Source organism: Haliaeetus albicilla, chromosome 19, assembly GCF_947461875.1.
Source record: "Haliaeetus albicilla chromosome 19, bHalAlb1.1, whole genome shotgun sequence".
NCBI lineage: Eukaryota > Metazoa > Chordata > Aves > Accipitriformes > Accipitridae > Haliaeetus > Haliaeetus albicilla.
In genome coordinates this window covers 497,552-518,194 of record NC_091501.1, presented here as the reverse complement: position 1 = coordinate 518,194, position 20,643 = coordinate 497,552, and the positions used below count along the sequence as shown (strand labels likewise).

At 46.0% G+C, this 20,643-nt stretch overlaps 1 protein-coding gene across 2 annotated transcripts in view; it reads left to right on the top strand.

Moving 5' to 3' along the window:
* MEI1 (meiotic double-stranded break formation protein 1) overlaps nt 1–20,643 on the top strand; it is a 37,111-nt gene that overhangs the window by 7,585 nt on the left and 8,883 nt on the right. For both annotated transcript variants that reach the window (XM_069807103.1, XM_069807102.1), the window contains exons 7-22: nt 123–253; nt 767–881; nt 1,689–1,805; nt 2,334–2,433; nt 4,921–5,055; nt 5,584–5,698; nt 7,239–7,357; nt 8,424–8,565; nt 9,947–10,058; nt 10,707–10,767; nt 12,010–12,107; nt 12,897–13,071; nt 13,182–13,329; nt 13,896–14,168; nt 17,287–17,452; nt 19,574–19,678. In XM_069807103.1, the coding sequence (XP_069663204.1) occupies nt 123–253; nt 767–881; nt 1,689–1,805; nt 2,334–2,433; nt 4,921–5,055; nt 5,584–5,698; nt 7,239–7,357; nt 8,424–8,565; nt 9,947–10,058; nt 10,707–10,767; nt 12,010–12,107; nt 12,897–13,071; nt 13,182–13,329; nt 13,896–14,168; nt 17,287–17,452; nt 19,574–19,678 (2,112 nt within the window). The remainder of the gene's footprint in view (nt 1–122; nt 254–766; nt 882–1,688; nt 1,806–2,333; nt 2,434–4,920; nt 5,056–5,583; nt 5,699–7,238; nt 7,358–8,423; nt 8,566–9,946; nt 10,059–10,706; nt 10,768–12,009; nt 12,108–12,896; nt 13,072–13,181; nt 13,330–13,895; nt 14,169–17,286; nt 17,453–19,573; nt 19,679–20,643) is intronic.

Here is a 20,643-nt window from a genome sequence, read left to right as displayed (position 1 = left end):
TTTGTTAGGAGTGCAGGAAAGGGAAGGAAGCTGGCAACAAGTCTTAGGCTGTAAATACTCCTGTGTTAACGTAATCCTTGCTATCCCCAGTATGGTGCTCACTCTTGCTCCCCCTTTTGCAGGTTTGCTAAAGGAGCTGCTGAAATCTGACCATTTTGTATCCATTCTTATGAATAATTCAAAAGCAGAGGAGGAAACTGAGAACTCTGACTTTTTAGAAGGGGAAAATCCACTGCCACTTGTTCTCAAAAAGGTGACTGCTGAAGTAGTAGTGAGCCATCAGTAAACATAAAGAATTTGCTGCCCTGTATTGAACCTTTTATCTGAGGCACTTGGGGTATGCTGTTGCCAACAGCAGCAGTAGATGCTGCAGTGGGAAAAGGGGACACCCCTGCAGATCGCCTCATTGTTCATTCCTGCGTCCTGGGGGTCGAGGGCGGGGGGGGAAGTTTTACTCCTGGCCTCAGTTGATTTTACTCACTCACACTTGAGGTCTGATACAGTGCTTGTAGTGCCAGCATGACTAAGCACAGGGGCAGAGCTATTCATACTCATAGTTTGCTCTGTTATGGTTCTCATTTTGCGGGTTTTTTTGAGTGTGTTTGGTCCAGTGTTTTATCTTGCCTTAGCAAGTTTAATCTGTGGAATACATGCTAAAAGTGAGATCTTAATTTATGTTTTAATTTTAAAATGTAGACGAAACTGTTCCCTACTCATATCTGCATGGTTGACTTCCTCTCTCATTTTGACTTTTGTTTCCCAACAGCTTTTGTTGACTAGAGATGAGATGTTACAGGCAGCAAGTTCTCACTGTGTGGCTGCAGTGCTGGTTCACTCTCCCAACAGATATGCTCCTGCTTTTATCCATGCAGATGTCCCAGGTGAAGAAATGCAGTAGCATCTTAATGTTCATCTCCCAGTATCAAACCACTCCCCGGCTGTTTGTTTTAGGAATCAGTCTGGCTCCATGAAATCCACTGATGGCACAATGTGTGCACTGACCATTTTATACCAGTAACAATGGCTAGTGTGATTTTAGGAATAGAAGGAGGAAGTAAGTTTTCGAAAGAAAGTGTAGAAGCAGCTCTCAGCAGGCAGAATGGAGTTTCCACAGCAAGAATTTGGACAAGTCCTTGAGGTCAAGGCCTTTTGTGCGGGACCTTAGATACAAGCCTAAACAGACTGGGGTTCCATCTTATCCCACTAACTCTTGTGAGTTTGCGCAGAATTTGGTCTAGGATTTAGCTTTAGAATGCGGCTGTAGGAGATGGTTTGTTATTTCTCTGTAATCCCAGAAGACAGAAATGCTTTCATTTTACAAATTCTTTGGGAGATGTAAAAGTTCTGAGGAAAAAAAAAAAGATCACTGCCTCTGTGGTAAAGCTTGCTTTGTGGCTTTTCATTTGTGCCAAAGGCTAGAGCCACAATTCAACTCCTGCCTGCTGAGTTTGTGCTGGGAAGATGCCTGCCTGCGGGACTCTGCTCTCCTGTCACCTTGTTTTGAAGACTAGCGTACCCCCAAGCATCCGCTCCATTCTCCATTCCAGCCGTTCTCCCTGTGGCTGTTGCTATGCTTCCTCGTTTCCTCCTCCTCCCTCTGCTCTGTTCTAGGAGCAGCTGTGCCATGCTGTGAGCAGAACTGCCTCAAACCGGGGTGACCTTATTTGTGTGTGTATGTGTGTTTGCAGAATTCCTGTTTGAGTGTCTCTCGTGCAACAGTGAAATTCTCATTTGGTCAGTGTATTGCTGCCTGCTCCTCCTAACTGAAGAGCGCCTTTTCTTCTCCAAGTGTCACACAGTCTATGGTGAGTCATCAACCTTTCTGACAGAGCGACTGCAGTAATACGGTGGGCATTTGCTGTGCCTCTAGCTGAATTTTCAGTGCTTTACACACAACCACAATTTCCAGTCAGGATGGATGAAGGACTGAAAATGAGTAACCATCAGACACGTTTGTGATGTCCAACATAGCTTGAATTACAATGTCGCTGTTCTAATGAGTTCCTGGTGAGTATGCATTCGTTATAATAACTAGTTATCATGACTGACACTACCTAAGTTACTATTAGGTGTTTCTGTGGACATGCCAAGAGTGGATCTAGGAAGAAAGGCTAATTTCCTTCTGTTCTTCTGGACTTACCTCCAGCAGTGGAGGCTGGAGCCTGTTTTCAGGGAGCTGGGTGAATGCTCAGCAGTTTGGGGCAGTTGTTTCTGTCAGTGGCTCAGAAGAATAATTGTTTAAATCTTCCTTCCTTTTAAAAATTAATTTTGCTTCCATCCTGGAATTTGGGGTGTTAAAAGCCCTCTCTGTGACTTCTCTTGAACATGTGCAGGCATTGAATCTCTGGTGAGGAGTCTCCAAGATGTCCTGCAGCTGAACAATGTGGAGTTGCACAAACAAGGGCTCCTGCTCTTCACTGAAATACTGAAACGGTAAGGGAGTACCCCCATCAGGCTTGCACAGGCGGAGTTTGGTGCCCCAAAATGGAGGCTGCGGTGCTTTTGTGTTCTAAGGTTTTTGCCCGAGACCAAATATCTACACCCCCAGAGCCTTTGTGTTTGAAAGATGTTGCTGAACAAATGCATCTCCCTTATTCTTGTGAAGAAGGGCCAGATGGTTGTTTCCAAACCTCCCAGCTTGTCCTCTTTGTGCATGCATCCGCCAGTATATCTGCCTCTTCCTGCTTCCTTGCCAGTCTGGGAGGTGAAATCTCCTTTCAGCTGTAGATCGAGCAGGAGGGAAGGCTAGGAAGGTTCAGGTGTATGTGAGCAGGCCAGCTCCTGCTAAGTGCGCTTCTGTGACAAAACAGCATGCAAATTCCATGGCTTCTAGTCTTGTATTGTCACCTAAGCTAAATTCAAACAGCAGAAACAAATTCTAGGCTGAAATACTGATGTCTTCTATCACTTTTTTCCTCTTGTTTTCTGCTAAGGAATAACATACCCTGGCTTGTTTTTCTTTTGTGCTTCCTGTTCTTGCCTCTATGATCTCATTCCCATCCTGTCATGCTAGCGACAGGGTCTTGTTTTTGCCACTTAGTTCCCCCGAGAAAGCCCTTGAGCTGATTTTTGGAAATGTCGTAGTCAATTCTGTAGCAAGTAGCAGGGTAAAATGGAGAAGGAAAAGCAGCAGCGCTAGAACAGTGTGATGATGCCAGTGTGGTATCTGTCAAAAAGAGAAACCAGGATGCTGGAAACACTGATTATGCTTGTAAAACAAAGAGAACGCTCTGTGCAATTACTCTCATTTACTAGCACACCCATTCTGCTTCTCTGAGCTTTGCCTTAGAAATGATGTTTAATTTAAAACTATCTCATAGTGGGGAAAAGGGTCTCATCCTGGAACCTCTCCTCTTGGTTCTCCCTTGCAGCTGGATTCTCTTGTGTAAGCGAGCCCCACACTCTGGTGTTGTCCAAACAGGACCTACTGGTCCCCTTGGCAGCCTGTCAGGAATGGTGGGTAGCTGTCCCTGGAGTGCCCCTTGTCTCTCCCAGCACAGACAGAGTGGCAGGCACAGTTTGGGACCCAAAGGCAAGAGAGAGGCTGCAGGAAGCTGCAAGAGTGCTGTCCTTCACACTTTTCTCCCAGGCCCTGAAGACTTCATAGTGCACCATATTGCAAGTGGGTTTGTGCCTCTTGAATGAGTCAGCAATACTCCTCCATCCCTTCCTCCCTGCATGAGTCAGTGAAGACTTTTTTTTTTTTCCTGATGTGGTTTACTGCAGAAGGTCAGCGATTAGAGAAAGGGAATATGGAGCATTAATAGAATTACAGTATAAGTAGAAACAATTTGGAAGTTCAGCACATCACTTAAGGCTTGGGGAGGCTGCTGCTGGTGCCCGAGTTCCACAAAGCCTTTTCCTCACCTTGCCCACCTCACAGCTTTTTCTCACAGCAGAATGTGAGGTGATTGCCAAGGTGGGTTTCATTCCACTGAGTGGCTAAAAAGAGTGGTTCTGCCTCTGCTTGCTTTTTGCCCTGTAGCTGGGCTACTAGTGTAATTTTTGCGGAAGTTCATTTTCCTCTCCTCTTTGTGCATGGAAGCATGTGCTCCTGACTTGCTTTAGTTGGGCACGTCCGTGAAAACTGAGTAACAGGGCATACTTTTGGCTTCCAAGTCTGGCTTCTGTCATGCTGTGCTGCTTTTCTTGCTTCACTTCGGAGAGGCCCTCTGGCAGGCTGTTAGTGCCTCTTGTCTGCATGTAGCATACCTGACTTGCCAGGAGCCAAATGAGCACAGTCTGCCATTTACACAGCTCTGTCCGATAATGGGATTAATGGCTTGTCATCCCTCCGTGCTCTTGTGCTGAGTGCTCAAAGGTGCTGGGTCACAAGGTGATCAGATGACCAAAATGCTCACTGTCGAGAATTGTCAAAACAGTTGGATTGTGTTTATTTTCCTGATTACTTTTCAAGTTCACAGAAGACCCTGTCCTTCTGACAGCATCTGGCCTTAGAAGTGCTATAGGACTGTGAGAGAAGCTATTCTCATGGCATCATCCTTGTTCTAGGATGGTGGTGTTTGCTTGTTCACTCAGAAATATGAATTACCAGATGAACCTGCAAATGCCAGAGCAGATAGCCTCAGCATACAGTCCTAGGCAGAGGAATCACCATATTTTGCAAAGCCTGTTTTTCTTGTGCTTTTCGTGTCAGTGTTCACTGGTGCAGTCACAGGGTTATCCAGGCTGTGAGTTTTTTCATCATAGTAGGGCTCCAGACCTGCTGAAGTTCACTCTTTGTAGCAAACCCTCCACCTGCTCAAGTCTGAGACTACCTCCTTGAGAGCAGCTGGCTCTGAATGCTGAAAAGCATGGCTGGAACCACACGGCTCAGCTGTCTGTTTGGTGAAATGAGAAGAAGGCACTACAGTTACTTAACTGACAATATGCCCCTTGATTACTGTTTCCTCTTCACAGGCAACCAGTGGAAATCAAATTATTCACAAACCGAGGTGTATGTATAGAAGCCATTGATGTTTTGATGGAGACAGTGAACTGCCCAGTGCTGGAGGTGGTAGTGGAGGCTGCGAGAGCGGTGGCAGCTTTCCTGAGGTAGGCAGCAAAGTATTTGCAGGCTTTTCTTCAGATAGATCTGTTGATATCATGTTGGTCTCTGTGCCTCCCCTGTGGCTGTGTGGGTGAGTGTGCTCTGCAGTGGGACTTCTGGCTGAGACAGGCGTGGGTACAGCAGAGCTAGCTTCCCACCCGCCTCACAAGGCTGATGTGGTAGGCAGTAAGTTGCTGCAGCAAGGACCTAGCATCCCAGGCAGGCTTGGACTGCAGCTGCTGTGGCTTTGTCACTCTGTGCCCCATCCAGATAGGTAAGAGCAAGCATAAGACTGTACAGTCATATGCTTCCTGACTGTAGTGGGAGCGGGCAGTGAATGCAGTGAGGCTGTGTTTGGGCGCGCATGTGGATGAAGGCACTGTTCAGATATTGTGACCTTAGTATGGTGTGCTGGAGAGAAGTGGCAATGGCATATTGCTGTCAGAAGACCAGTTTTTCTGCTGGTGTTGCCTTCCCAGGTGGAATGTCCCCAGCAGGGAATGTGCATGCTGTCTTTCTCTCTGCTTGTCCAGGAAGGACCATCTGAGCTCCCCTCCAGTCCCATACGAAGAGCTGCAGAAGCTGCTGGAGGCAGTGCTGAAGCGATGTGCTGACCTTTCCCCACCACAGAGTAGCAAGAGGCATGCAGTAAGTCAAAAGTTGTTGTTGCTTGTTGGTAGGACCAAGCAGGACAGGAATGATCCTCCTAGCACACTGTGTGGCTGTTGTATATATGTTTTGTCCCGTTGCCCTGTGGCTGTTGGGTTCTCTGGTGTTTCTTTTGATCCTTGTGCCTTGAGATGGTACCAGTCTTTGTCTTTGAAGTAGCTGAAGATGGATTCTGGTGAATGTTGTCTTTCTAAATCAATGAAGATTTGCGGGGCACCACCTGAGCACGCTGCTCTCTTAACATGTCCAGTACTCCAAAGTCATTTGAACTTCCCCTTCTTCAGGCCCCCACCTTGTAGGCTGCGTCCGTCAATGTATGTTTTTTGCCAATGAACGTCTGTTGCTGTGCCTTCAGACCAAGAGGGACAACATATATGCACTATGATCCCTCAGCAAGGGAGCTGTTAGCCACTCTTTGAACTGCAAATCCTTTCCTGTTCCTGGAATACGTAGTTAGTGTGATGCGCTGCTGGGACCTACACACTTCTGAGGAGAGCCCCCATTACAGATGGGTAGTGAAAAGACAGGGGCTGAGCCTTCTTGCTCTAGGCTTAGAGCCATGTAGGTTTAGATTGCATGTCTGTAGTGGCAAGAGCATCTTGCTGGAGCACCAGCACTCCAAGTGCCTGATGAACTATCTTTAGGCCCAAGTTCTGTGCTATCAGATGTCTGTCTTCTCTGCCTGGAGAAGGCAGAACTTCTTTCTGCCCCGTAGGCAGATGTTGGTCCGTCGTTTACACACACACGGAGCTTGGTGTCCCATTCAGAATAAGGAGCTTCACAGGAACGAAATTAGGCAGATCGTAAGGACATCCAGGCTGTCTTTAAAGGGAGAAAAGAGGAAATGATTGTACCTGTACTAAGGTATCTCAGCCTCAACTGGAGAAGGAGGAGGAGTTCTTAACTGCCAGGCACCAATGTGTCGCTGTGCCCTCCTCTGGTAGTTTTCGGAGAACACCACCACAACAGGTTAAGGCTTAAAGGCAGATGCCAAGTGGTTCCAAGTTTGGGCAAATGATTAACTCTGATGCTGCAGTTGGCTTCTGGCTGAACTTGATAGGATGCTGTGTGGGAGCAAGAGCTAGTACATGGGAGTTGCTTACAAATCTGAGCCAAGGTGGAGAACTTCTAAGATTTCACTGCTGACCAAGGAGAGGAACTGTTCAGTGTTGTCTGAAGAATAATTGGAAGAAACAAAATGTAGAAAAATACCAAGTTTTCCCAGAAGGTTTTGAAGCTCCATTAGCTGAGCTGTTTAAAACTCAGATTAGACCAAACCTTGGCAATACAGACTGTAAAGACAGGGCAGTGCAGAACTAGTAGCTCTGTAACTCTGTCCTCCCTGTGAAGAGCACAAAGGCTCTGCCCTCCCTGGGGAAAGCACAATAGTAAAAAAACAGTTATGTGAAGGAAGTGAGTGAAATGCAATCTGTTGTTCCTCCAGCTGCTGGTATCAGAGAAGAAAGCTATTTTTTCTGACAGTGAACATAAGCTTTTAAAGATTTCTCTCCTTTAACAGGGTGATCTCCTATTCTCAGTGTCTCAAAGTCACCCAGCAAACAGACATCTTAGCAGAGTTCCTCAGAGGCAGGGCCAGTTGTTGCTAAACACTCTGGAAAGTTTCAGAAATGCTTGCAGGTGAGGACAAGTGTGGGGGTGGTGGGGGGTGGTGGTGTGTGTGTCCATGTCCTTCCATCCTTCTGTCCATGTAACTGAATTCTTCTACCCAACCCCACCACTGAAATACCACAGGGGAGTTCAATGCATAGCACTTGTCAGTGAAACAACAGAAGGAGGGATATGTAGTGATACTGAAAATTTTGTGACACCTGTATATGTCTCCCAAGAAATTTGCCTGGGACCTATCAGTTTATTTCATGTCTTTGGCCTTTGAGGAACTGCTTGAAAATTGGCCAAAACTACTGACCATGCAAGAACGGTTGGAAGTTATGTGTGAAACCATATTCCTGTGCCCTGTGGTATGTGGTCTCACTGCTGGAGGGGATTAACCATTTAACAAATGTATATCTGCTCCAGATGCTGGCCTTGGATTTGCTCATGTCTGTGACCTGTTACTGCAAGTGGGTTTATAGGCACCAACTTTTCCTGTTTTGCTGGATGAGAGCTACCTGTTGCCCTTAGCTGCACAGCAGATGGTGGTAGATGAGTTTGTGTATGAGTCTGCATCTGTCGTTAGGGAAGTCTGGCCAACTTAGTTATTTTGCCTTGCATCACTTGCATTTGGCTTGGCTGAGATAATTCAGTCAGAAGCAGGTGTCCCTGTCTGCACTGACCCAGTGTTTTGGGGTGGTGTTAGAGGGCAATCAGATTCTGTCATGGTTTTTAGATCAGCTGAATGGTCCCTGGCTGATTTTCACAAGGTTTGCTCTGTGGTGCTCCAGGCACTCTGGCCTGGCTGATAATCTTTAATCTTGCCACGCTAGGGCTTCTCACAGCAGATATTTTCTTCACAGAAGCTAAGTCTTCCTTTCCCAACTTGTACTGTTGTGGAACATTGCTGACTTTTAATAGCTTCACTCAAAAGGTAACTCTGTGCGATCACCAGATTCCTGTATTTCCAACACGTCAAGTGTTTGTGCGGTCCTTAATGGTGAAAGTTGTGATGGAAATGTAGTATCTCTTGACTTCCTTTACAGAGTGAGGAGGATTCCTCTTTCCTCTGGTATCCGCTGTGTGTTTGTAGGTTAGCAGTGGAATTCCAGAGTGACCCCATGGCCCAGGAGAATGCTTTCACTGCCCCCAACTCCAAGAGCAAGGACACACTGAGCAACTTCTCTGAGTTCCTGTTAAGGATTTGTGACAGTCTCTGCATCCCCATGGTCATGGTATGGTTTCTTTTGAACTTGATCTATTCCTTGGGTACCTAGAAAGGTGCTTGAAAGCACCAAGAGTGGGTTGCACAAGTGATTTTGGGGGAAGAGAGCATGCCACCTCTCCAGAGCCAAATGTGGCATTGTACAGTTCATGCAAAATGGGAGGTTACCATCTCAGAGGGTGGAGAAATTCATAAAGCTTCCATGTGGGTGGCAGTGTCTTTCTTCAGACTGTGCAATCCCCATAGCCTACCTGCCATGCTGTCTAATCCATGGCAGGTCTCGATGTTGCAGAAAATGAAAGAGTGCTTCAACTGTTGTTTCTTCTTCTGCCACTTTTTCAAAACTTGCCTGTGTCCTGGAAAGCAGTGGTATTTTGCGCCTGCAGTTTCATTTTCACACTTCTTTCCAGAAGGTATTGAGGAGGCTGCCCAGTCTACACAGCAAAGGCAGTACTAAGCATTGTCCCTTAGTAAGGCCAGGGACATGGTTTAAAAAGCAGCCGTGGAGAGTCATGTGTGCTTTAGTGCTCCATACAGACCTGTTACTAAGACACTTTGAGGAGAGTTGTCAAAGCAATGGGACTCTTGTTGTGGTTCTAAATGTTGAGTACATTTTGCTTGTGCAAAGGTCACAGGTTCAGCTGTATGGATTCTTGCCGCTGTTGGGAGCTTGGAGGTGTTTTGTTTTGCATTTTTTTAACCAATCTCTTGGTAGGCAGCTGCAGTGGCATTGCTGTTCTCCTCCCTGAAGGGAGGGTGCAGTGCATGCGCATTTTGGCAAAGCTGGAGTCAGTGCGCTCACTTTCTTTCTCACTGAACTTGGGTAAAAATCAACGGACTGTGAGAAAATTGTCCAGTGACCTTCTACAAGAGTGAGTCAAGTCATTCTGTTCTAAACAGTTTAGGACTGGACTCTGTAGAAAGCTTAAAAGCCTGCGTTTGCCACTACTCAATAAAGTGCTGAAGCACAGGTGTTAAGTGTTACTGAAGTCAGCTGCTCTTAAGCATATGTCCTATGTTGTATGCCACGCTGGAGAATTAGCCATCTGACCTGTAGGAGCAGTTACTTCCAGGGCAGTATGGGCAGTAATGTCAGTTGCTGTGCATTAAGGCCTAACCAGTTGCCAGCTGGAATCGGGAAGAAGTTTCTTGTTTGATGTAATGTCTTGCAGAGTTAGCAGCTCGTAACGTTGGCAGAGGGGATTGTTAGTTGCTTTCAAAGTGCTTTGTAGGCCTGTGTACTTGCTGCCAGGCATTTTGGTAGAAGAACTGTTACTCCACTTGTTTGGATTTAGAAATCTAACTTTCTGGGTGGGCGGGAGGCAGGAAGAAAGCTGCTGCTTTCAGTGTTCATTGCATATCATGCACCTGATCTTTTCTTCTTTCCGCAGAACTACGTGGAAGGGGCTGTCAGCCCGTCAGTGATGGAGGTTTTCATCTCAACACTTAATACCCTCTTTACAGTGGTGCCAAACATGCAGAACAAGTTCTCCAAAAAGCTGGGTATGGGGGTAGTGTGGGATCATGTTCTCTGTGCTCTTAACTTAACTGATGGAACTTGCTGCTACTGCATATTACTGAGGCAATGAGCTTAACGAGACTTTATGTGGAGGATTATATTACATGTTTATATGAGTAAGAACAGAGTGTGCAGTCATGTTCAGCAGGATGAAAAAGTTATTTGGTCTAGCAATGATGATGGGACAGATTTTATTTTAGATAAGTAAGTAGTGTCAGCTTTAGCTTTTCCTCTGGAATATTCAGAATTGGCTGTTCCTGTAGGCAGGGATTATGCTGGAATTGTTGGTGGGATTTTACTGTGTAGAAATCCTATTTACTCAGTGTATTCCTTACTCTTCGCACATCAGAGAGGTGATGTAGAGAATTCCTCTTTTCTAAACATGTGAAGCTGGCAAATCTTCCCTTCTTCTCCTGAGAAAACAAATGAATCTCAGATACTTCCCTCCAAACCAAACTCAGAGTAGTTTGCTTTGGAAGAGAAAGCCTAACAAATGTATTCTTACTGCGATGGCCTGCCCTGTTCACCAGTTTGCATGGAGATGTTGGGATGGTTATGGGACCTGCCTAGTCTTTTCCCTTATCGTGCACGTTCTGTACTCCTTCGACATTTTTGTCTTGCTTTCTGTCTAGCATCCTCCTCCTTCATCCGACTGACACTGGAGCTGAAGGCCAGATTTTGCTCTGTACAAAGGTATTGTGTGTATTGTGAGCAAGTAAAAAATTTCTGGATGGGAAAGCAGATCATGCCTAATCTAATGCATCTGATTAGGCAAGACGGGAGGCTGAAAGCCTCAAGAGTGGTTGTATCTTATTGGAAAATGTAAATGGTAACTGACAATGGAAAAGCCGGATGTGGGAGAGGGGAGAAGCAGCCGGGTAGGGAGCGGATGGATTTACACACTGTTGTGAGAATTCTGTGCTCCATCGTGAGCTGTGCAGATAGAGGTAAAGCAGCCTGACTTTGGAGTAGTCAAATCAGTGGGTGTTTTGAAAAGAAGTAACAGTAGCATCAGTTCCATTGGAGCTCTGGCTTCCTAGGGCACATACTACCACTGTCTTTGTTCCTCATGGTGTGATAATGTATATGAAATGGGAGGGAGGAGGAAGACTTCAACAGCAGACATCGCAAAGGGCCTTCTATAGCAGAGGCTATGATTTCTAGGTTGAGGAGCACTTGGGGAGACTCTCTGTGGATCTGCAGAGATGTTTTACATCCCCTTTCCTGTGACTGTATCTCATTAAAAGAGTAAACAAAATATACAGCACCCCTAGTCCAGGTTACCACTGTGGAACTTAGAGAAGGGATGTTTGTCCCTGTGAATGGTGTGAGCAGGGAGTGATCTAAGCCTCTGAATACAGTAGTGTGGGGCACCAAGGATGGTCTGTTACAGTGCAAAGAAGTTTGGTTATGTCCTATTCTGCAAAGGAATAATTGGAGAGAGAGAGAGAAATACCTGGAAATATCGCTGTTCTCACCCTTTAGTTAATGTTTTGGCATTCTTCATTGTTCATCCCTGGAAACAGCATTGCTACAAAATCTCCTTACTGGTGTTTGCCAGTGGAATCAGGAGCCACTCTCAAACACCTCCCACTGTTCTCTGTGTTAGGGGTCCTGCCCTTACAGGACTCCCTGTGTATACCAGGTATGATGATTGTGAGAGTACCCCACTGCATTCATGTTGTCCCAAGGTATGTGAACACGTTCACTGTTGTCACCATGCACACCCACTACATCTGTGAGCTGACTGTCCTTTAGGAACTCCTCATTTTCCTGGAAGCCCAGGTTGGCTCCTGGAGTCCTGTTGTGAATGGGGCAGGTGCTTGTATGTGATCATTCAGTAAGCTGAGGTTCTGGCAGGCAGCATGTGGTATTAGAAGCATGAAGGGGATGTTTCTAGCCTTCTTCACTGTGTCTTTCTACTCTTCTTCACAGTAATCCTGCCTTGAATCAGGCTTGTTCCAGCTTCCTCTGCAGCTTGTGCCTGAGCCTTTACTCTGCCACAGAGAAGGAGAGAACTTCTTCTCAGGATGGCAAGTTTGGGGAAAGAGACAAATTGCTTCATTTAGTTTGAGGCCCTGCTACTCTCTATTTAGGCAATAGGTGTAATAACAACAACAACAATAATAATAATAAATACAAAGGAGGAGGGAAGGGAGGACACATATAAGCTCTATTTAGAGATTTTTTTTTTCCCCAGCTTTTTTTTTTAAGCTGGTCCAGCAAGGGGATAACAGTCAGAGAATGCCTTTTGAAGAGTTTGGAACCCTACCTGAAAGAATGCGTTTCATCTGCCTATGGTTTTGTTTTCATGATGACATTTATTAGCATAACTCTGCATGGCTTAATTGAAACAATATTACTTGCCACATAGTCACCCATATCTGCAGATTAAGGTCATTTTTTCCTCTGGTATACTCTGTAAAGCTTTTCCTGTCCATACGGTAACTTTCCTTAATAGGTAAGTCCCAATTAAATGAGATGAAAGTTTCCACATCACAAAAGCCACTTTTCCCACAGGCAGTGGTTGGTCACCATACAGGCAGCATCAGCAAAGAGCTGGGCACCTCAAACAGAAGTGTCTTTTCATCCTCAAAGCCAGCTCCATTAAATCAGGTCTCACACCTCTATTCATGCCAAATCATAGAAGTGTGCTTGCTGTATGCAGGCTGTGGGGTAGTAGGTTGGCTTTGATATTTCTTACATCAGGAGCTTCCCTAATTTAATGTGCTTGAGTTAGGGCAGGCAGATGCTATGCCACTCTGCTTCATCGCAGACATTCCTCATCACTGCCTGCCTGTTCATATTAGTTTTATTTCTAGAGCAAGAGATGTCTGAGCTCCTGCAGAAGGGTCTGCCTCAATTAAACTACACCACTGCTGAAAGCCTTCTGCTCCTGGCTGAAACCCCTGAGCCTTTCTCTTTGGATCAGTCTCTTTGCATCCACCAACACTGCCTCATACTACTCTTATACTTTGCCTACACCCTTGGGGACAGGTGAGCCAAGAGTATGCAAGGCAAGTGGTTTTGTGGCCATTACATACCATGTATTGGTGGGTAAGCCATGTCGAATGTTATTGTTTCCATTCCAATCTCCTTGAATGCAGGTTTGTCCCAGAAGCAGAATTATTTTTAGCTGTAAGAAATTTCCTCGTATCAGCACAGGACCATGGAGACTGTCCCCCTCCATACATACTCAGAGCTGCACTTTACCTGCTTGCTGTCTGTCAGGACAAAGGCAAAGCCCTGGACTTGGTAAAAGATTTCATTCCTACCTCTTGGAGCCTTTTTGTTGAAACTAAGGTTTCTCCCCACTCCCATTAACCCTCTTGCAGAAAGTCTTTTGACATAGGTGGTGAGCAGTGAGTGAGTGAAGAGTGTGCAGTGCAGCTACACTCTGGAAAGTTAACTGTGAAAAGCCACTAGGGAATATAGATTTGACTGAATAAACTTGTGTATGTGTGGGATGTGTAAATGCGTTGGATAGGCTGTGAACTCACATATGGAATATAATAAATTTCATAGCTTCAGTCTCCTGAACACATCTACAGCCTCTGCAGCAGGCTTTCTAGTGTTCCCATATGGCTCTTTGCTGCTGCACAGCTTTGAGCACTGTATAAATCCTACAAGTTTCTTAGCCTTTGTGATGCAAATGGGCTTCAGAGAATGATGTTTAACTGATATATTTGATTGTCTACTTAAAAGGCAGTGTGACTGTTTCTCACAGTAAACTCTCATCCCTTCAGCTTTTCGATATTCAGTATCTAGTGATTATTTTGTTCTCTCTCCCCTTCCCCCTCTCCCTCCCACACATTTACCAGAGGTCATTGTCTACCATAAAGAAGATCCTGGATAATCTTCCAGATCTGAGCTTGGTCTACGTCCATTGTCATCTCCTGCTGAAATTCTTCCTGCGCTACCCTGAACTTATGGGGAGATTTGGACACCAAGTCCTCCAACTCTGGTTTTCCTGGAGACACTGCAAGCAAACTGAGACTGAAGAAGCTGGTTTTGGCATGTCTGATCAGCTGAACAGTGCTAACCCGTTACTTCCCATTCTGAAGAGCAATTCCACCATTTTACTTATTTTACTGGTATGTGACTTTGGCAAGGTCAGGCTGCTATCTGATTTAGGGGGCTCTTTGGTTCTTAAAGCTCTTAGTGCTGTTACGAGGCCAAGGATTCTGCTGGAAGGACTCATGTGTGTATACACAGGCTTCCACCTCCCAGGAAAGCCTGATATAGAAAATGGGAATGTGTATGCACGTTAGCTCTTTATCTGTCATCCATCCACTGTGATGGAAGGGCATCTTTTGGGAGTTGGCTAGGATGCGATCTGAAGGGTGCTGCTGATGTATGCCATGAAAAGCCCCATTCCCATCTCTATCCAGATATACAACTGGGTACTCCAGATTCTTCTGTGGCAGCCTTTCAAGAAGCTGTTTTGCTAATTTAGGAGCAATGGTTTGCTACTGGAAGATGAGAAAGGTATGAGCGACAAAGAACTTTGAAAAAGCAGCGGTGCAGAGAACAGGTCTTGAGGGCATGGCATTCTGTTTGCTTGGGGGTTTAATTTTGTTTGTTTTTAACTGGAGAGTCTTTGTCAGAGATTTTTGCAGTACTCTTGAGTTTTCAGGACTGCAAATAGTATGTGTTATTGCTTTTAAAAGATAAAATAAAAATCTTGGGACAGGGAAAATAAATCGGTGCAGAGGTGAAAGGGGCCTTGAAGTAGCAGGACTAGTGTGTTTGTTTTTAGCTGGCATAATGAGCTCTGTTAACCTATGTAATCACGACAGAATCCAGGTCCTGATGGCTGCTCAGAAGCCTTCTCTCACCTCCACCTCTCCCCCCTGCCCTGTCACCCCTCCCCATCAGTGACCACTTGTCCCATGACTGTTCAGCCAGTCACATAGTAAATACTTGCTAACATTTCCACACAAGAACATGAGATTTGCCTGTAAAGCCAAAAGCTAAGAGCTGTGATGTTTCTTCTCCTGCCTATTAGAGAAATTAAAAGTATGTATCATTGAGAATAGAAACCCATGTCAGCAGACAGTGAAGAAGCAAAGTTTGATTCTGAGTGAGCACCTATTGGGCATTGCAGACTGGCGTGTATTTGTTCTGATCTAAGAGGCTATGAAGTAAATTTTAATATCCCAGGTTACTGAAATGACTGACAGGAGGGCTGTCATGTAGGGCAGTTCTTTCACAGTTAGGGTGGTATTGCAGAGTAGGTAGCAACATCCAGACATTTGATACCATTGCAGAGCATTAGTAAAAGTGATAAATGAGTTGACCTATCAGTACAAATTAAGAAGGAGAAGTGTCCCGTGAGACTTGCCTACGCTGTTACCTTTAGCAGTAGTTCTGGAACCTATCACTCCATAAACTAAAGCAGATGTATACATCACAGTTCTATCAATAAGCAAAAGAGAAACAGTGGCTCCTTCCCTGAAGAATGGTACTACGTTCCTGCTGTCCCTTTTCAGTCTTGCCATGTGCTCTTGCAGAAATAAATTAATTTAGCTCTGCCCTGGTCTTTAAAGTGAGTTGTAATAAATCATAGGCTTTGACAATTCACCTTTCAGTTGGGGAAAAGCATAATCAATCTGAATTTAGATGGACTAATAAAACAGTGCAATATCCTGGGGTAAATATACTGTCAGATGTAAACAAAACTTATGAGGTGAATAACCTTAGCCTGAGAATGCACTAGTAAAATGGAAAGGCCTTTGCATGGTACAGTGAAACAAAAATGAATGTCCTTCCAAGGATGATTTATTTGCTTATCTGCTTTTAATAATTGTCTGCATTAGATAGAACAGATGGTTAGTGGCTTCATCTGAGACCTTGAGCTCCTGAGTAGGAAGATGTTCACACAGTGATGCATTTACCAGGACCAGGAAGGCTGTGGCCCTTGGTTAGTGCCATTTTATGCTGTGTGTGTTCATCTGGGGGTGAACGTGGTCGTGATCACACACTGTATCCCACTTGTCTTCTCCATGCTCCAGATCTGAGCTGCTCTCTCAGAGAATGGAGATAGGCTGACTGATGTTAGATTACGTTCCTGAATGTCATATGGAGCAGATCTATGTCAGCAGAGCTGATTGTGCAGACAGCTCCCGGCCCCTTGTTCCTGAAGGCCTCAGTTATGGGCAGGAATCGGGCTCAGAACTAGAGAGGTTTTTCTGGCTCAGGCAGCCTGTTCTTACCTTAACTGCTTTCCTTGGGTATGGGGTCCCACAGCCATTTCCTCTCCATCACCCCAGTCTGGATGCACAACTATGGTGTGATAGGGGAAGGCAGCTGGAAAAGGCAGTAGGCTGTCCTGGCAGGCTATAGGCTGGGTTGCTGAGACCAGTTTTCTCTTTACCTCTTTCAGCTGTACCATTTGCAATGCAGTAGTTAGGACTACTGCGGGAGGGCAGGAAAGGCAGTGCTGACATAACACATGTTGAGACGATCATATTATGTCAGCACTACCAGGCATTTTCTGCCTGGTCTTTATGGAACTGCATCTGTACATGCTGTGGAGGTGAATTTAATATTAGACACCTTAACAACAAAACTATGCCCAAATTAAGGCTACTGGCTGTGGGATTCAGCTCAGAGACTCCAGACAGAGATCTATATTCAAGGAACAAGCTTGTGGGCTGAATGCTGTGTACACGACTCTTCCATTTTCCGTGATTGAGTGATTGTTTGTCTGGTTTATGTATGTTTCATGCAGTTTAGCTGTTATGTTGCTGCTGCAGATACAAGGCTGCCAGCCTTTTGAAAATGAGTAACTATGGACTGACTCATAAGCTTGATTTTTAGGTAAGCATCCTTAATATGCAACCTGATTTTTCAAAACAACAAGGAGAGCAGAAGTGCCAGAGGCTCTGTGCTCTTAGAAGCAGGGCCCAGGATTTAGGATCTCACTTGTCTAAAACCTTGACCTTAAATGTATGTTACACCTACACTTGTGTGCTGGATGGGAGTTACTTAGCCAAATGCATTCTTTAAACGGGATATTACTCGGAGGTGCCTATCAGACGAGGGTCCGTCTGCTTTATACAGTTTTCTATTTAATCAGGACATACTTAATCTGAACAGTACTTTATTAGGCTGTTTCCCAAGGCACCAGATTAGCATAATGGTATTAAATAGCAGTGACTTCTGCCTAATCAGGGCAGAAAGGTAATGTGTGTGCTTCTTCCCTTGCAGGACCTGGTCTGCTCAAGCTCTGTGGAGGTGGCTTGGAAGGTGTTGATGACTCTAAGGACCTTCCTGGAAAGAAATGAGGATGTCCTTGTCTGTGACCTCCTCCGGAGTCAGTTCCTACAGATTCTGCAGCAGCTGCTGGTAGAGAGCAGCTCAGCCTCCTTACAAGGTGACTCCCCGCTGTGACTTGGTCTTGCCATAAGATAACTGGCAGGGTAGATGGCTGAAGGGGTGCAATCTGGGATAAAGTGTTTTTGAACTGCTGGTGTAGCTTCAGTACTTACCTGCATGAGGAAATTTACAGACAGAAGCGTGCTGATTTAGTTTTCTTCTCCAGAGATTCTTGTTTTGAAGTGAGAGAGTCTCTTTCTATTTTAGGTTGTTCTGGCTTCAAACTGTGGTTGTTAAACCAAGGCAAGGTTCTCTTATGCTGCCGTAAGTGTTCAAGTGGAGAGCTGTGCTGGTAAATCTTCCAGCTTGAACCAGTTGAGCACTGGTGACTGAAAGGCATCCTCCTTTTTGCCTCTTCTCTGTGCAGAACAGCTTGGTATGCCTGAGTACCCTCAGTTCCCAGGGCACAGAATCTGGGAGCAGAGATCATCCGAATCATTCATGATACTGATCCTCAAACAGGAACTATGGTATCACCAGATCTCATAATTCTATTAAATCTCTCAAAGATTTAGCAGGGTTGTGACTGGGGGATATCACTCTGTTTTCCTTACTAGCACTGGCTGTGGAGTTGGGACCATTGTCCCATCATGAAAGTCACTGTGCAAAGCAGCCTGTGAGCTTGAACTGAAAGAGGGAGCAGTGCTAGGACATCCTTGGCTCCCCTAGGATAGGGCCCAGCACAGATTTTACTTGTTCCTGAGGGGGCCACTGACACTGGTAACAGCCCTGCTCTGTTTGGGGTCTTTTTCTGTGCAGCAGTTGGGATGGAAGCAACAAGAGGGAAAGTGTTTTTGCCTTACCTCCAGCAAAGTCAGTAGGCTGGAGAAGAGGGGGGGCTGAAAGCAGGAGCATGGGGGAGCACGAGGCTGCAAGATTATGGATAAGGAAGGCAATGTTGGCATCTGCTAGATCTGATCTTGTTTGGAACTGTGCACATTTGGACTTGTGATGTCCCTCTGTTGCTAATCCAGGGGTGCCAGGGGCTATGGGGAGGCAGATTGTCCATTTCCTATTGCAGGAGTCAGACCTGTTCCTCCAAACTGCTGGTGATGGAGACAGGACACTGGGCTAGAGGGGCTTTTGCAAGATTCCAGCCCTTCTGCTGCCATTAATATCCCCAGCTCCTCCTCATACTGCATCTTGAACTCGTTAACTGAGTTCCTGGCAGCCCCATCCAGAAAGTCAAACACCAGATGTACTCTGGAGACACGACTTGTCTCCCGGCACGCAGGCAGCTCTCTGTGAGGTCTGGGGCAGATAAGTCCAGGGGATCTGCATCCCTGTTCAAACAGTAGCCTGCTCTCAGACAAGAAGGTGGCCCAACAATGGGACTTTGTCAAGACTACATGAACATTAAAGACACCCATAAATGTTTCCTCCTCAAAACTGAAAACTCCTGAGCCTTTGTGAAGACATTTCCTGGAGGCGATAGTTGCTTGCTGTAGGTATGGCTGTATACAATACAAAATCTTTACCTCTTCACGGCACTGCAGAAGAGTGAGTATACGAGGGAGGGGGTCGCCCTGGGGAGTTGGTGGTCTAAGCAGCTCCATTCTCCTCACGTATAGACCTGCCGTGTGGGCCTCTCGCTTCTGCTGTCTCTGCTCTGCCCTATGGGGTGGGATGGACAGCATTTCCTGGCCTCACAAGGTGGAGGAGAACAAATGCTGTGCAGCCAAGTGCTCTGAGGTGCTGGGCTGCTGTCAAAGCACAGGCTGCCAGTGAACGTCCAGTAGATGGGAAAAGGGCAGTCTGCAAAGGGCTTATGAGGTTTCAGTTTGAATGTGCAGTGACCATGCCCCTTAGATGGTTCACTAAGAGTGTAAAAGACCCTAGCCTCCTTTTTCCCCCTCTTGTCTAGTTGTTCCTAGAATGGTGTTGGCAGGATCCGGCATGTAACTCAGGCTAACCCACAGTGGCAGAAAGGGAGCCAGATCCAGTGGGGACTGTAGAGATGAGAATTAAGTTAGGAGCGTGTGTGTGTGTGTAAAGGGGGAATACTTCATCCCGTCACCGACCCTCATTCCTGAGTCGGAAAATTAACAATTTTTGGCATGCTTTAAGGTACAACAGTTTAGAGTTCACTGACAAGCTAAGCTGTCTGCGCCTTTCTTAGCTAACAGGAACCTGCCTGTTTTGCTGAGCCTCCTTTTCCTGGTGCAGCTGCGGAGCAAAGGTGTGAGGGAGCTGGACAGCACAGACTTCAAGCTGCTTCACCAGGGTGAGTCCATGCATCCATCTTCTCCCAGGGGACTTTGATTTGTGCTTGATAATTGTTCCATAAGATGATTAGGGGCTGGATCTTTGTCTTTTGAGAGAAGATGTGCCTTGCATTACAGTTATGGTTGCTTTGAGATACTTTCATAGCCAGAGCGTGGTAAAGAGCCCTGGTTATCAGTTCAGTCAACAAAACCCAGGTTCTCTGCCTCTTGCTTTTACAATACGTTTGTTGTCTGAAACCTCACAAGATGGCCAAAGTATTCTCCTGGCCGTGACATGATTTCAGGGTCTGTGACTGTTGTGGACTTGGCACGTAACAGTATTGCTGATGAGCTTCCTGAATCATCCTTCCCCATCCATACTTGCTAAAACACTCCTGTGGGGTTCAGGCCACAGGGGTGCCCTGTGACGAACCAGCCATCAGGGACCAGCAGCCCTGTGAACCTGGGCTCTCCCTGGAGCGTGAGTCCAGAGTATATGGGTCCCAGCCAGCTGTGGGACTTGCCCACTGCACCCCAGAGACACAGAAGAGCAGGCCATGTTTGTTCGCTCACCATACTGTGACCTGCTCTCTTGGCTGGTCATCCTTACTTGGCGACTGCTCCCTTCTTGCTTGGCTATTGGAGGTTCATGCAGGCTGTGAAAAAAGAATAGATACTAGAGGGAAGTTCAGCTGATCCATCCTGTCATCTCTTCCCTGCTCTGACAAACTGATCTCTCCAGCAGACTTTGAAGGACTATCCCCTTGAATTTGAAAGGTTGTATGTCTCAGGGCTGCCTGTGTTGCCCTTGTAAAGAAGCAGCGTTTCTGAAGACATTCACTAGCCCAGGGAACCGGGGGTGTGGAAGAAGCATGTCCTCTTTATGCCAGCCCTTTTTTAGCTGCTGTGGTTTCAGAGCACAGCTCAGCTGCTCCCAGGAGTCACAAGCTCCTTCTGCTCTTGCTTTCTGCTCTGTATTTTTCAA